At 39.3% G+C, this 16,142-nt stretch overlaps 1 protein-coding gene across 4 annotated transcripts; it reads right to left on the bottom strand.

Moving 5' to 3' along the window:
- Positions 1-7,193: 7,193 nt before the first annotated feature.
- LOC146648296 (uncharacterized) lies at positions 7,194-14,091 on the bottom strand. 4 transcript variants are annotated; one of them, XM_085389788.1, is made up of 8 exons: positions 13,917-14,091; positions 11,781-12,023; positions 10,947-11,536; positions 10,473-10,652; positions 9,964-10,104; positions 9,642-9,696; positions 9,328-9,481; positions 7,194-8,240 (listed from the first exon to the last, which is right to left on the bottom strand). In XM_085389788.1, exons 2-8 carry the CDS (start codon positions 11,980-11,982, stop codon positions 8,093-8,095), a joined length of 1,470 nt encoding a protein of 489 aa, XP_085245914.1. In that variant the 5' UTR covers positions 11,983-12,023; positions 13,917-14,091; the 3' UTR covers positions 7,194-8,092. The 4 variants fall into 4 exon arrangements, with proteins under 4 accessions (XP_085245914.1, XP_085245915.1, XP_085245913.1 ...); XM_085389789.1 differs by lacking the exon at positions 13,917-14,091 and having other exon boundaries at positions 7,194-7,621; positions 8,162-8,240; positions 11,781-13,880; XM_085389787.1 differs by lacking the exon at positions 13,917-14,091 and having other exon boundaries at positions 11,781-13,880.
- Positions 14,092-16,142: the final 2,051 nt, after the last annotated feature.

Here is a 16,142-nt window from a genome sequence, read left to right as displayed (position 1 = left end):
ACATGCCAGTTCTGCTCTTCTCTATGGCAGTTTGGTATAACAATGGCAGTGATTCCAGTCTGTACCCAATTCAAGACAGAAAAAGGCTTTATATAATTGCTGTTTTGACATCTGGTATCGGGTAGGGCTTGGAAACCTTTAGAAGCATTTTGGTAGTTTTATAGTCCTGACAGCAGTTGGATTTGCCATGAAATTTTGTACACGCATTTAATGCCACCCCCAGGATGAAATCTAATAGCTGGCTTGTCATATAACTTTTTGCATTGAGCGCCATTATCAGATCAGATTTTTCGATTCATCCTGTAACGGCCAAAAAGAGTTAGCTTGATATGTTGATACAGATATTTGTAGATATGGTGAACTTAGAAAACAAAGCAGTGCTAGCCAGCCAGTTGCCTGCTAAAAAAATAAAAATAAAAATAAAATATGCAGCAAGGATGAGACAAAAACATAATTAAAGAAGACAGATGTCATTTAATAAAAGACTTACATTTGCAGTACAGAAGAACACACATTTTTCATTAATTCCTGACCAGCTAGTGTGAGTCATCGACAGCCCTGGGACGTCTGTTATTGAGATGCAGAGAGACTGCCAATGGTTAGTTTAAACTGAGGCTGTGCTCCACTGCTTCACAGTAGCCTCTGGTCATGTGTGCATCGATACTCCGAATATGCTACATTACAGCTCTGTTTGACCCGAGGCTTTTTGGATTTTGCTGGGTGTATGCGTGCGTAAGCACAGGTGTGTCAGCATGCACTCCTGGTACTCAAGAAACATTTTATTAGTCACATCTGAGTCAAACAAGCAAAGACACTGTTTTTATGGACCAAAAAGGGTGTTTTGTTACACATGTGTTCGTTTCTCTGTGTGCGAACATACAGATGTAAGGCCATCTCTCTGCCCGCTTTCTTCCTTGTTTTTCTCATTAGTAAATCGTCATTATGCTGTGGCGGTCAGTTCCCACTGTGCAAATGTCACCAGAGCCCTCTCCCTGTGTCACCTCTGTCTGCTTCCTGCTGTCCACTTTGACACCTCTGGGACCCTCCATGCCCTTTCTCTGACAAGGAATCCTGATGAACATGGTATACACACACACACACACACACACACACACACACACACACACACACACACACACACACACACACACACACGCACACACACACACACGTACTTTTGCACATGGGCATACAGACTCACTGATGAAAAAATACACAGATACACACACATTACCATACTAGATGACACCTACGATGTAGCGCGTTGTGCCTGTGGTAAATCTACTTCACACTCCGACAGCGAATCGCTTTGACACAACCTACCTACACAACAAATCCAGCATGGCCAAATTAACACTGTCAGATTTGATTTAAACACTACTGTCGTGTCTATATGGGTCCACACCAGAGAGTGTTAATTTAACTCTTTTTGGAGAGTTGGTATATTAGCTCTGATTTAGTGTTAAATACCAAATTTGTCTGGAGTTAATAATTTAACACTTATTAACACTAACTAGAGTTTATATATTAACTCTCATAGAGTATTTTATCTTAACTACATACGAGTTATCTTCTAATTAATTCTAAAAGGTGTAAAATTGACTGTTCTGAATTGTGTATTATTGTAGTGTCTACCTTACAATATAAAGCGCCTTGAGATGACTGTTGTTCTGATTTGGCTCTATATAAATGAAATTGAATTGAATTTATCAAAGGGTCTGACGTAGGTGAGATTGGTCAATACAAATAACAGCATGCTCATTACTCTTTTCTTCAATACGATATGCATGTCCTCCATTAATCACTTTGTGGAACTTTAACATACTTCTGCACTCCCCCATTTTCCACCTTTGCAAGCATATACTGTGTGGAGATTCAATAAAAATTTGTTGTGCAGTAGTTAATTGCACAAATAATCTGGTAAACAACTGCAGCACAGTAAAAAAGAATCATTTTGAGCCATAACTTGTGTAAAGTATTTTCCTAAAAGATAATTCTAGATTCCAGATTTCATTGCCCATATTTAAAGGCAACATTATACCCAGAACACATTTGTTAAAATGGTGCTCTCTGAAACAATTGAAGAACACAGACAACAGTTAATGCTGAAATAAACATTATGCCAACATTTCATGATTTAAACATTGTTTTAGCTTTGAGTTTGAGTTTGACTGGATATTCATATACAAACATTTTTTTTCAACACTATAGTATTTGCCTGCATACAATAAATTTCAGCGAGCTAAAACAGATTATTATGCTATCACTGAGCAACATGGCTAATGCCTTTCACACAGCTTTACTTCAGCTCAAAAAAAGCCACAGAAGCAAAAGCTGATAATAATGATTAAAACAATCTCAGAAAAAAACAACTTAACAAGCATGACAAACAACTCAGAAATATGGAGGGTAACACGTTCTTCTTGCTTTAGCTTCAGTTGGAACCTGTGATACTGGGGGTTGCGTCTGTGAACTTACTCTGCTAGTGTTGTAGCCCCTGTAGGAGTTCAGAGTTAAGAGGTCAGGAGTTAATATTTCCATTGTAACACCTCCAGATATGATATAGAATCGCTCGTTTTTAACACGATTTTAAATAATATTATTTTGCACCTCAGAGTTTCATGAAAAGAATGTGGCTCTACTTAGAGTAAAATTGACTCTACTTTTCCACAAAGTCTATTAACACCAAAACGTTTAACACTTTTAAATTTGCTGTGTACTATACAACACAATACAACTTTATTTATATAGCACATTTAAAAGCAAAGGTACATCAAAGTGCTTCACAATAATACATCCATCCATTCGCTTCCGCTTATCCTTTTCAGGGTCGCGGGGGGCGCTGGAGCCTATCCCAGCTGTCATAGGGCGAAAGGCAGGGTACACCCTGGACAGGTCGCCAGTCTGTCGCAGGGCTGTTCCAGAGGTTAGGCGCACCTGAGACAAAAGCACGATTGCCTCTGGTCCTCAGCTGAGACCAAGAGTAATTGACTTGATGATCTTAGCGCTCTAGTTGATCATTGAAGTGACCTGGAAAGTGTTATGACCGCAACAAAGATCTGACTAAAGACAAACCTAAATACTGCTTCTTATTGTAGCTGGCTATTAGCACCATGGTATTGATGTGCCATGTGATTGTGATGCTTTCAGTATCCTTCCTGTAACAGTTTACAGTACAGTCTGTTGTAAAAACATTTTATTGCCATGGAAGACTCAAGAAATGTAAACACTTCAGTTAAATTCAAATAAATACTCATGTGCAAAGTGTTAAGGCCAATGTGTGAACCACCTGCCACTGGAACACAAACAGAGAGGTAAATGTGGGTAAGAGCACTGTGTAATAACAAAAACTAACCATGTCTTTTTACTATTTTTAATTTACTTTTTATATAAATAAAAGAATTGATACAAATATGTAGCTACAATAGTAATGAGAAAAGCCCAACAATCTGACTATGAGCAAGCACTTGGCAACAGTGGGAACGAAGAACTCCTTTTTAAGAAGAAGAGATCTCCAGCAGAAGCAGGTTCAGGCCATCTGCTGTGACCAGCTGAGCAGTGAGGCGAAAGAAAAGTGAAGAAAGGAGAGACAAGGACAAAACATAATCTGTAGGAGGTGAGTGAAAACAAGGGAACAACATGAGTGGAGGAGAAATGGGAAGTCCCTCAGCAGCCTGAGCCTATTTCAGCGTAACTAAATCCAATTAAGTATTTTACTGTCGACATAAATCATATTTTTATAATAACACATAAAAAAATTAGTAATTCAGCATGATTAATAAGATTAATAAGACACATCAAAACTCAAATGATAAAACACGTTTTCTGTTAGTCGGTTTAGAAAGAAAAATGAATAGAATGTATGTTTTGTTGTTGGATAAGCCTTTCCTGCCTATATTATGCCTTCTTATTTGTGTAGCCCTTTGCTATGCTTACAGGCTCCAAGAGCTTTGCGAAAACGCCCACAGTCTGATAACAGTAAATGAAAACGACATTGCTGATGTTAGAGTGGCAGTGACAACAAGGGGAAAAACTCCCACAACAGCATCAGCAGGAAGTAATAGATCCTGTGCTCTGATCTTCATGTGCAGAGAGCTATTCAAAACTGTAAATAAAACTATATATATTTTTAGCTCTGATTATGTATTTTCATAAAGTGGTAACTCTACAAAGCAGTTATCTAGATAGTGTATCCATACCTCAACAGGGCTTTTCATTTTTGTGAAGTTATTGCATTATAATGCCTCGTGTGAATCAGTTTTTTAAAATTTAGATACGTTTAAATTTCTTTTTTGTAGCATTGTTGGCACTGAAGTAGTTTTTTGCTGCTCAAAATAATTGGGCTGAAGGAGGAGTGTGAGGCAGCTTTGACCCCCGCTGGTTGCTAAAGGGAGTTGTTTGACTCCGAGCTGACCAAGCCTGGCTGCTCGCCAGCATGCCCTTACAGCAGTCTGGCTCTTGCCTTCCATGTTGTTCATCTCTGTAGAGAAGCTGCTCCTCAGAGGAGAGTATATAAGACAAGAGAGCTGTGGGGGAAACCCCGCTGTGCAGCAGTAGACTGTAGTTCATCTGATGAGAGGATTTAGAGATCAGTAGTTAAAGCGTTGTAGGTACGTAGGCAGAAAGCTGGAAGAATCTGAGAGTTGTTGAAACAATAGCTTGTCTTAACAGCACTGTGGTGTTGAAAGATAAAGACATGGTGTTTGGCACATGTTTACTAAACCTTTTTCTTGTTGCGCTGATCCCCTACGCAACAGTTCAGTGCCCTTCCAAAATATGCCTGTCTGGAATTAGCTGATGTTTTCACAAAGCCATCAGAGATACGAAATAGTGGCATGGCTGAGAGTTACAGAGTCGACACAACATGCAACAATCTGAAGTAAATGTCGGTCCATTTGCTCTGGCAAAATCCTGCTAGATTTTCCTACAGGTTGTAAATTAACCGCTGGAGATTGATCACAGTGCATGCAAAGAGTCACACACTGATATATGCAGCCTACATTGTATGAAAAAGTTTTGCTCTCTTTCTGATTTCTTTCTGGTTTTTTGGATATTTTTTAAACTTCCATGATTCAGATCATCAAACAAATAAACAAAGACAACCTGAGTAAACACAGTTTCATTGTTTCATTCATTAAGAGGGGAAAAAAGCTAATTGGCCCTGTGTGAAAAAGCAATTCTTCACCTTTGTTGAATAGTGAATTAACTTTGATTAACCACATTTTTCGAAAAACTGAGTTTAATTTCACCAGCCATAGGCCTGTTGATTTAAGAAATCACTTAAATAGAATCTGTCTGACAAAGTGAAGCAGGTTCAAATATCTCAAAAAGCAACACATTATGCTACAATCTATTGTAAAGAAAATCAAGAAGGGTTACAAAGCTATTTCTAAGGCTGAGAGCCATCTGAGAGCCATTATCCACAAATGGAGAAAACATGGAACAGTGGTGAACCTTCCCAGGATTGGTCGACCTGCTAAAATTACTCCAACAGTGCATCAACGAGTCATGCACTGCTAACAAAAGAATCTAGAACAACATCTAAAGATCTCAGTTAAAGTCAGAGTTCATGATCCAACAATAAGAACGAGATTTTGAAGGTGAAAATCGCTTTTGGCTGAAGAGAACACAAAGGCTCGTCTCACATTTGCCAAACACATGAAGTAGTGTTTGGCAAAAGAGTGCTCAGGAGAAAAACCGAACTTTTTGGAAGGTTTGAGTCTCATTGCATCTGACATAAAACTAGCGCAGCATTTAATAAAAAGAACATTATGCCACCAGTGAAACATGGTGCTGGTAGTGTGACGGTCTGGGGCTGCTTTGCTGCTACAGAACCTGGATGACTTGCTGTAACCATGAATTCTGCTCTTGACTACTCTTGAGTGCTCAGGTTATGCAGCAGAACAGTGATACGAAACACACCAGCAAGTCCACCTCTTAATGGCCCACAAAAAACCCAAAATGAAGGTTTTGGAGTGGCCTAGTCAAAGTCTAATTGAGATGCTCGAAAACCCTCCAATGTCGCTGAATTAAAACAATTCTGCAAAGACAAGTGGCCCAAATTGCCTTCACAATGATGTGAAAGATTTATTGCCAGTTATCACAAACACTTGATTGCAGTTCTTGCTGTTAAGGGTGTCACAACCAGTTATTAGGTGTAGAGGATATCTTTTTTTCCCTTAATAAGTCATTTAAAAACCACTTTTTTTCAGGTTGTCTTTCTTTAATATTAAAATTTGATGATCTGAAACATGTCTGTGTGTTAACTCAGGAATAGGGTGGATACTTTTTCGCAGCACCTTAGGCTATCAGTATGGTGAGCCAAAATACGATCACAACAGTTCAAAATCTGTCAAGAAGCACAAAGTGCACAAACTAAAATCAGAAATATTACTGGACTTAAATGATTGCTAAATCAGACAATCGGGCACTCAGCATGACTTTACTTAGTCGTCCTTACACAATGTAACTGCCTCCACCAACACTGGGCTTTGTTTAATAGGAAATACTAAAAAATAAAACAGAAACACACAAACACAAAACAATCCTCAAACAGAATTTCGAATGAGTTAAAAAAGAAGGAAAATAATGAGGTCAAGGACCTTAACACTAAGGAATATATTGATCTCATTCAGATGAAGATAACTAATCAGTACCTCTTCTTTTTATAGTCTTTGTATTACTGTATGTTTTTAGCCTGTGTAGTCTGTATTGTGTGTTATCTGTGACAGCACCAACCAAATCATGCCATCAGTAGCCATTGATGAATGTGCTACACTGTTAAAAAAAATTCCGTTATAAAACGGAAAAAGTGCTGGTAATTAATTACCAGCACTTTTTCCGTTATTGTACGGGCACTTCCGCAAACCTTAAAACGGATATTTCTGTAGATTTACCCGAGTTTTTCTGTACCATTGACGGACATTTCCGTCAAACCTAAAATGGAAAATTCCGTATTTTCCATAAATTTCGGCGTTATTGCACAGACAATTCCGTAAACCCTATAACAGATATTTCCGTAGATTTACCTGACTTTTTCTTTACCATTTACGGACAGTTCCATCAAACCTAAAATGGAATATTTCGTATTATTTAAGTACTCAATCCATACCATTTACAGACACTTCAGTCATCCTAAAATGTTTAATTCTGTACCATTCTCTATACCGTTTACCATCAATAAAGCACAAATGTAGAATCACAGCAATTATTTATTTCCTTTAACAGCTGCCAGTGCTTTAAAGTGATTTCACTTTTTGTGGTGAATGATTTGCAATATTTACACTACAACCATTAAAACATTCAGAACATCACCTTCACATTCAGAGAAATTTTACATACATAAACCAGCTGTTTTCTCAAAGAAGTACAGCCATGTCCTTTAACAGGGAGATGCCAAATCTAGCAACTTTTTAGCATCCACAGGCTGACAGGCATTAATAACAAATTGATTTGTTAAAGACAATGACAAAATAAGACAATAAAACTGCCAGCATTGCTGTTGCTGTCTCACCTGTCAGTGCAAAATGAGGAGCCCCCTCCAGGAGGATGCAGAAACCTACACCTCCAACTCCACATATCACACCGACAGGCAGAGCTCTGCAACCAGTGGCTGACCTTTCTACAAAAAACAAATAGAACATTAGAAGTATTACATTATACAACTTTTCTATAAAACATCAGTGCAGCAATAACAACCATGACCTTAGAAGGATGACTGTGCAACATGCCATAAAGAGATTTTTAAAACTCTTAAAACAACTTAAAACTAAAAAAAAATTAAAACTTACACCTCCAACTCCACAATGACAGGAAAAGCTTAACTGGAATGACAAATATCGCCCACCTTCCCTCCCCCTTAACATGGGGGATTTGAAACTGCAGCATGTGTGTTGTGGGCATCTAGTTAAAACATCTGAACTCACCTAATACTGTAAAAATCTGTATTTCTACTCCCAAGCCCCATGTTTTTGGATTTGCCTTTGTGTGTGTGTGTGTGTGTGTGTGTGTGTGTGTGTGTGTGTGTGTGTGTGTGTGTGTGTGTGTGTGTACATTCAGTCCAAAAAGGTATTTTCTGAGCTCTGAGAACAGCTCAAATGGCCCATTCAGATTCCTTCTGCTTGCATTCAAATTCCTTCAGCTGAGAAACCAGCTTGCACACCTGTGGAGGAATGAAGTGCCGTTTCTTCCCCTTCTTCTCTGCCTTGGAGCCTCGCTCAGGATTGACCCCAAAGAAAACTCTGAGGGAAAAAAAAAACAATAGTGATATGCAGACAAAGTTTGCACATGTAGTGTGGCTTGACAGGAGTGGAGCAGTTCAATAAAATCCTACATTTGTTTTCTTCAATATGCCCCTATGTGTGAACCTCTCTATCATTCTAGTTGACCATCTGTCTAGAACCCAATGTTGTTGTGGTGCTGGTGCCAGTGGCTAAGCTCTCTTCCTTTGTCTTTTCAAGACACATGCATTCACACTGTGCATATACAGAAATGTTTGCAAGGGTGAGAAGTCTGCTTATCACCAACACATGACAGCATGCATCCTCAATGTGTATGCAGGGATATTATAAATGCACAGAACACAGAAGGGGATAGAAAACACAGTTGACATTGTCCTATCAAAAGGTGTAACAGCACATTTGAACACGGACTGTCCTGGGGGTTATTCAAACATGGAGTGGAGAAACTGTGACATTCAGTGCACGTTACACATCAGTACAAGTATTAACATTTGGGCATGAATCCACTATGTAGTATTTTTTAAATTAATATGTTTAGTCTTTCCTTCGGGGGGGGGGGGGGTCCCTGGAACAACATATTTTGAGTTTGGGGTCTGCAGCCAAATAAATTTCAGTTTGTGTGTCTTTGACATGAAAAGGTTTGACCACCACTGACATAACCTGGTCTCAGGTGCTAATGGTTTTAAAGAGATAGCTCAAACGAATTTTGTGTCAACAAACCATTCTGAGAAAAATATGTTTTTGCTCCATTTCCCAACTGGAATCATGTTATGTTTGTTTTGTTATTGATTGACTTAGGACACTATTTAAAGCAAAAAGCATGTTACCTGCCCTTTAAAAAGATATGACACATTTATTCCAACAATAGTCTTCAACAGGGAGCTACAAAATCTCTGAACAAATCCATATTCAGGGGGATCATAAGCCAATAACAGCTGATCTAAAAGCTCACAGCATGTGACGACACATTTTGAGCTTGTACATCTCAGACAAACGGGTTTAGTGTAGATTGACAAAAAGCAGGTCAGGTGCAGAAAGGCACGGCAAAGTCACATTTACAAAGTATTTCCAAACAATGAGTGCTTACCTTTGCATGAATTCGAGAGTAAAAGCCATCTCCGGTGGGTATTGGACGTTCCAGACATAAAACATGGAGAAGACGTAGCTCAAGGCCACAATGGGAGAGGTGATGTGGTCATTGACAAGTAACCCATCAACAGCAATCTTGAATTGCTGGTCACCTTAAACACAGATAAAAACCATGTACCATTTACAAAAAAAAAAAAAATCCTATATTTTAAGGCAAGCAAAACATTTCTTTAATAAATATGACACAACAACAGCTTATAACAACAGCTAACAACAGCTTGCTGGGATACAAAAAAAGATTTAACTACAAACCTCTGATTAGGATGCATGGGGTCACTGGGAGTTCGACTTCAGGATCTGCAGAGATCTGTTTTGGTGACAGACATGATACATGAATTAATGTTTCCAGTACACACAAACCTGCTGGCAAATTGACTATCTGCTAGTGTCTTCATCAGACAGAGGTAGCCATTATGCACAAACATTAATGTAAATAGTTTATAGATAGAGAGTTTATAGAGAATATCAGCAGCACAATTAGGGGAATCTATACTTCCTACTGTGGTTGGTTACTTGGTTCACCACTGGATGCAAATAATTATCTTGCACACAGTTTAAAATCTACAACATCTACCTCTTTTTTGTGGAAGAGTTTATAAGAGTCTTCCTTGAAGTATTTTGAAATGCCACAGATGAGCTGTATTGGACCTTCGCCCATCTTCATCCCTTTGGAGTCAAGGAAGTCATTGATCCCCTTTACTTTTTTGGAAAGTTCCTGTTCAAGGTTCAAGGTGTTAATTTTGTACAAGTACATAAGACTAACACTCATTTTCGTTTGGAGCTATGGAGAGAATTTTGAAAAAAATAAAAATAAAAATGAATTATTTCATTTTCATTTGCAACCTGTTCTGTTTTGATCTCAAATGTCCTGCTTTTTTGGTTGTCACTTCCTGATTTTTGGTCTCAAATCTATTCCATTTGATTGTTCATCCAAGTTATTCTATTTGATTGGTTGCCAGTTTATCTTTTTTGGTCTCAACTCTCTTTTTGGTTGCAAATCTTTTTCTGATTGATTAATAAAGACAAAATTCTCTCCATATGGAGCAGCACAGCACAATCATAATAATAACAATAACAACACACCTGTGCCAGCTTGTTTTGTACAGAGAAGCCAAGGAGTTTAGATGCATGATCAAACAGGTGAGGAACTTCAAACAGGAACGGCCACTCGTCCTTTACAACGGCAATAGTGGTATCATCATCGTTGAGGATTTCACGCTGAATGGGATATGTTTCAGTCATCAATTTTCGAACAGATGACTCCTAAAGATATGAGGCAGTTAGACAAACAGTCGAACAGTTAGTCAAACTAACCAATTAAAATAATAAAACAGGGTATCAATTTCAATTGACTATGGGCATAGTGATCTACAGACGATCTACAATTTCACAATGTGTCCTAAATTGTACTTGGACCCAGACCTTATCGCATTACTCCTGCTATATACTATTGCTGTGTGAATGGTTGTATGTCTAGATGGTGGACTGTAGGAACCGAATTGCCCTTCGAGGATTAATAAAGCTTTCTGTATCTGTAATGGATGATTGCAGACCCACCTGAAGATCCTGGGTTTGAAAGGCACGTTTCAACTCATCTCGTTTAGACAGCAGGTCTTCTCTACACACGGCCCCCTCAATGATTGGATCCCACGCCACACATCCATACAGATCTGAATTCCTGGGCCTTTTCTTTGTTGAATTTTCACCCCCTGCTTGCCTCTTCAGTGAGCTTTGTGGCCTCTTCATATTTTCAATTCTGTGTTCCAGCTGACGAAAGAGAGTTTCAGAACCATCTTTTGCAAAAGGTTTGTTTCCAAACGGCTCTGTCAGCTTGAAGGAGGCAGGATATTGTCCTACAATCATACTGGCGAGTTCCCTCAGCTTTTGTCTACCAGGTCTTCCTGGGTGTTTATGGAGGTAATCTTCAGCGACGATCCGAACCATCTCTCGTCTGTCTTTCCCCATTATGTACTTTTTTTCACGCAACTCATCCATGACTTTTGAGGGAAATTTGTGCCATGGTACTGAATATGCGTCTTGGGATGGGGAGTCGGCTGTCTCAGGTGGTGTTGAGGGCAGCTGAAACCTCTGTGGTTCAGGTGTTGATGAGGGGCCAGGCCGGGTGAACTGCGGTGGAGTTTGTGAATCTATGGATGACATGACAAACATCTCCATAAATTAAACACATCACAATTGTTGCAAATCAATTAATACATTGGTCCTCAATGTCCAGTTTGGGTCAACCAGGAATACAAATGGACCTAATTATGAAAACCAATTATAGAGTAATTATTGCCATGTACAGCTGATGGCAACTTTTATTTTGCATTTTTGGAATAAACCTTTGTAGTTTCAGAAAACTTGCATTAAAACAGAGGGGCAAAAACTCACCTGCTTCCAATGCTTTGACAGCTCTGACGAATCTTTTGCACTGAATGAATGGCAGAGTGTCTTTAATGTCCTCCGGGTCCACAAGGCTCAGGTCATCTACAGAGAGAACTCCTAATTCCTCCAGTTTAGCCGTGAGTGTATCCATCTGATCGCTACTGAGCGATGGCATTGCTTTCTTGACATAGTTTTTCACAAGTTCCATGTTGGTGTGTGTTTAAGAGGAATGAGCCACCGAGTACCTCTCTGGTAAGAATAAAGTGGATGATAATCATCAAGTTTGTTCAAATCATGGCAACTGAACAGGTCAGAAGCATTTTCATCAAGTTCATAGAGTCCAAGATCAGGTATCCAGCTGGCAGTTTTCCCTCGAAGCAAAAGTAGGACAGTAGTTTCATTTTTTACAAAAATGCTTGCTATTTGTCCTAACTGCAGTAGTCCTTTTGCGTAGCTCAGTAAGACCAGCATTCAATTTGCATATGTAGTGCCTTTAACCTGCACACTCTCTGTGACAACTGAGTTACTTGAGTTCAAATCAAATTCTCCAACCACTGTCTTTATGTTCTGGTCATAGAGCTCTGGATAGAACCGTGTTGAGTCTGAGACATGAACCTGGGAACGAAACAAGGTACCACAAGACTGATAAGCCTGAAGCAACTGGTGCCGTTCAGCCAGAGACTTGGTTACATTTATGAAGTTCTTACTTGCCCTAATGCACCTTTTAAAATAAGAATGTAATGCCTTGTGCATAGGGCTCTGCTCGTATATACTATTCCCAAGAGATGTTACAGTCTCCCTTGGAACACCATACTGCCCCAGTTCACAGGCTAGTGCATCCACAGTATATTCCTGTTGAATATCACTTATAGTTCTCATTTCATTTGCTATTTCTGTTATTGTGGAGGCTGGAACCAAATATTTTGCCTGTAAACCCAAGTAAAACTGAGCAAGACTCTCTGTGAAGTTGTCTTTCACTTGATCACTGCAGAAATTATCACTTTGTTCTGCATCAATGTTAAAACTTTCAGGTTCTTCAGGTTCTACATGTGATCCTTCACCTTGGAAAGACCGTTCTGTTAGTTCACATATATGAACTGGGGCTATCTTGGTAACATCCCACCCTTTATGGTATCTGGAAATATGCGTTAAAAATGATGACTTTACATTGAATGTCTTAGAACATCCATCAAAGGGACACGTTACAGTCAAACCCTCATCTATGTGACCACTCAAATGACACTTTAAAGTTTTAAGATCATCATATTCACTGCTGCAAAAATTAAACAAGCACCTTAACTGTACAGACACATTACGGTTCCATGTTTGTGTGCTCCTTCTGTCTACATGAGCTCGTGACATATGCACAGCAAGGCTACTGTATGTGTTAAACTTCCTTCTGCAATCCCTATGGCCACATAAAAAAGATACATTATTATTATTTCTGTGTGTTCGGCAGTGTTTCAAGTAATCAGTCGAAGACCGAGCGTTAAAGCCACAAATGTTACAAGGCAACATTTTTAAGAGATTGAATTTGCCAATTGACGGATAGCCAGAATCAGAACAGAATCAATATGAAAACAATAAATTTATATCAGCACAGTGAAGCATATTCACTTTTCAGGTACCTTCAAATAAGTAATCTGCGTTGGGCTGCATGGGCCACTCTCTTTGGGCTGCAATGTTTTCTGCAATGAAATCTGATTCTACTTAACTATCACCCCTTTTAATTATTACCATGTTCAGTTGCATGCTAACGTAACACAGTGAGCTATAACAATACACACATGTGGCTAATTTACACACACACACACACAAGCGCGCGCATCCAACTTATGGGCTAACGTTAACTTTAGTTGGGCAAACCACGCTTCAAAATAACGCAAAACCCACACATTCAAATGTTACCATGAAACACACACGGCTACCAACTGACTATCGAGACCAAATTTCATGTAAGAGGGAGGGAAAAAATGGTTTTTGACGTACTTACGAAGCGCAGGCGGCTAGCTAATGCTAACGCAGCTAGCAGCAAACGTCCACTCACATACACACCACTACCAACTGCCTATCGAGACCAATTTAATGTACGAGGGGGAACAAGGTGGCACTCCATTCTCATTCTCATTCCACACAACCAACCTGTTTCCAACTTTCCTTGTGACTTGCAGAAGTTTAGGTAGGCACTGACCGCACTGAAAGTAATGGCGTCGGAATATTCTGGCTGGGGGAGAAAATTCTGCCTCGCGCAACAGCAAACTTTCCGTATTTCGCAAAACGGAGCGAATCCGTAGCAAATCCACGGTAAAGGGACCCCTAAATTTACGGATTTTTTTAACAGTGTAGAACTTTGAGCCCTACACTTAAAACATCAAAAGAAAGACTCCAGTAATTGCAGGTGGTGTGTTCAGGGTCAATTATCCATTGAAGTGAACATAAAGGAAGAGCGAGTGTTTAACTCTGTATTAAGATTGTGTATAAGTCATTTAACCTTTAGCTTTAGGCAATTATGAATTGCCCTGTCATGTTTGACCAATGCTACTGAACGCTGTTGTTAGGACTGTATTAATTGGACTCGTCAAAAGCCATAATTTGGTCACCGTGAGCCTGCATCTGCATCCCAGGAGAGGTTATCGCCAGGGATCAGAGCTGAATGGTAATGAGGCTGCATGGGCAGGAGAGATAAACCCAGAGACACGTATGTATGAGAAAGAGAGACTGTTTTGTTGTCTTTGTGGGTGCATGCGTGTTGCAGAGGTACACTGGAGGCTGTGTGTGTGTGTGTTTGGAATTTAAATGATGACACCACCTACTGCGGAGTACACTATTGTTCACAAGCATAATACATTCCCTTCACGTTTTCCTTTTTCCTCCCCCTCTTTGAGTGTGTTTATGTATTTGTTTTAATCCCATCATGGAAACACAAATCTGTTCACATTGTCACATTAATGATTGTTAGCGCTTACTTTGGGAGCAAAACGCTCCTCCACAAAAAATACAACTTTTTCTTTGGTCTAATCAACATAGCTATACACAGCTACGTGTAAAATATGTGAAACAGCTCGTGGTGATTAAAACACAGAGCTCCTGCTATTTTACACTGATTAATGTGTAATGCTGTTGTTCATGTGACTGGGCGCATCGGCCAGCTGTTTGCAGTGAAAAGGCACTGATAAACGAACTGTACACATGCTGTCTGGCTCCAAATGCTAAATAGTGTAGTTACAACTACCTGCTGAACATAGTGAAGGATTTAGTTGCTAAAAACCTGTAAATTTTTCTCAAGAGTTGCTGAAGACTAACTGAAAAGAAACATACGCTTAAGATGTAATTTATATCTGCCAGATGTGTAAATAGGTAACTGCTTGCTATCAATTCAAGCTTACAAAAGCTTAAAAAAGTGGATTAATTTTCTGTGCATTTTAGTACACAGGAAATTCCCATTTTTGCTCATCAGCAAATAAATGAAAATAAATGTTTTACATGTTCATGGCCAGATACATAATTTGTTTTACTTATCCTTGAGCTACATCTAGAGCCTGATTGGAGTGTGATAAACTGAAATGACTGGGTGCAAATTCCAGGGAGCTTTCCATGGTGTACCAAAGAGTACACAAAGAGCAAAACTTTTTTTTGTCTTTTGTAAAGTCCACTCATTAATTGGAAATAGACAGATTTTGTACCTTTAATTACCAAAGGTCCATGAGTTCTAGAGTTGAACAAACTTAATGAATGAACAGCAAGGGCTTTATGTGGCCAAGAATCTAGTGATTAATAAGACAGAGATTGTGTGCATAGGCTGAAGAACCTGCTTGAAGGACAACCGTCTCAGCAGCAGACATCAATCAGGACTTTATGGTACAGTGTCCATGGATAAGTCTCTTTTGACTTCAAGGTACCTGACAGCCTGCTCAGTTGATTAAAGAATTCAGAGATCACGAGAAAAAACATTCTCTTGTCTGGGGAAGATCAAACTTTGCTCTGGAGGGACTTCTGAGCAGCAGGAACAGCAAAACTGGTCAAAAAGAGTGGAGGTTGAATGCAGAGAAATACATGGAGAAAAAAGTCTGCAGATCTCATTAACCCAAGACTGGGTCAGCAGCGTACCTTTCTGTGTGTATTCACTGAAGCATAATGCCAACACTGGCTTCAGGACTGTCGTCAGCATCAGTAGAAAAACATGAACATGGCACTTCACAGATGATAATGCAATCTAATGAATCTGGAGAAGATAAACTCCACAAATTGAGGTGACTTGCGTATACTCAAGGTGGTATTATTTCCTCTCTGAATTCATTGCATTGCGGATTTAAGGGTAAGGTTAGAGTTAGTATTTATTTCAGGTCATGAGTGATTAGTTTTGGTATC

Source organism: Rhamphochromis longiceps, linkage group LG18 (genome assembly GCF_057381845.1).
Source record: "Rhamphochromis longiceps isolate RC_006_pf linkage group LG18, R_longiceps_female_GT1.1, whole genome shotgun sequence".
NCBI lineage: Eukaryota > Metazoa > Chordata > Actinopteri > Cichliformes > Cichlidae > Rhamphochromis > Rhamphochromis longiceps.
This window is presented reverse-complemented; position numbering and strand designations above follow the sequence as displayed.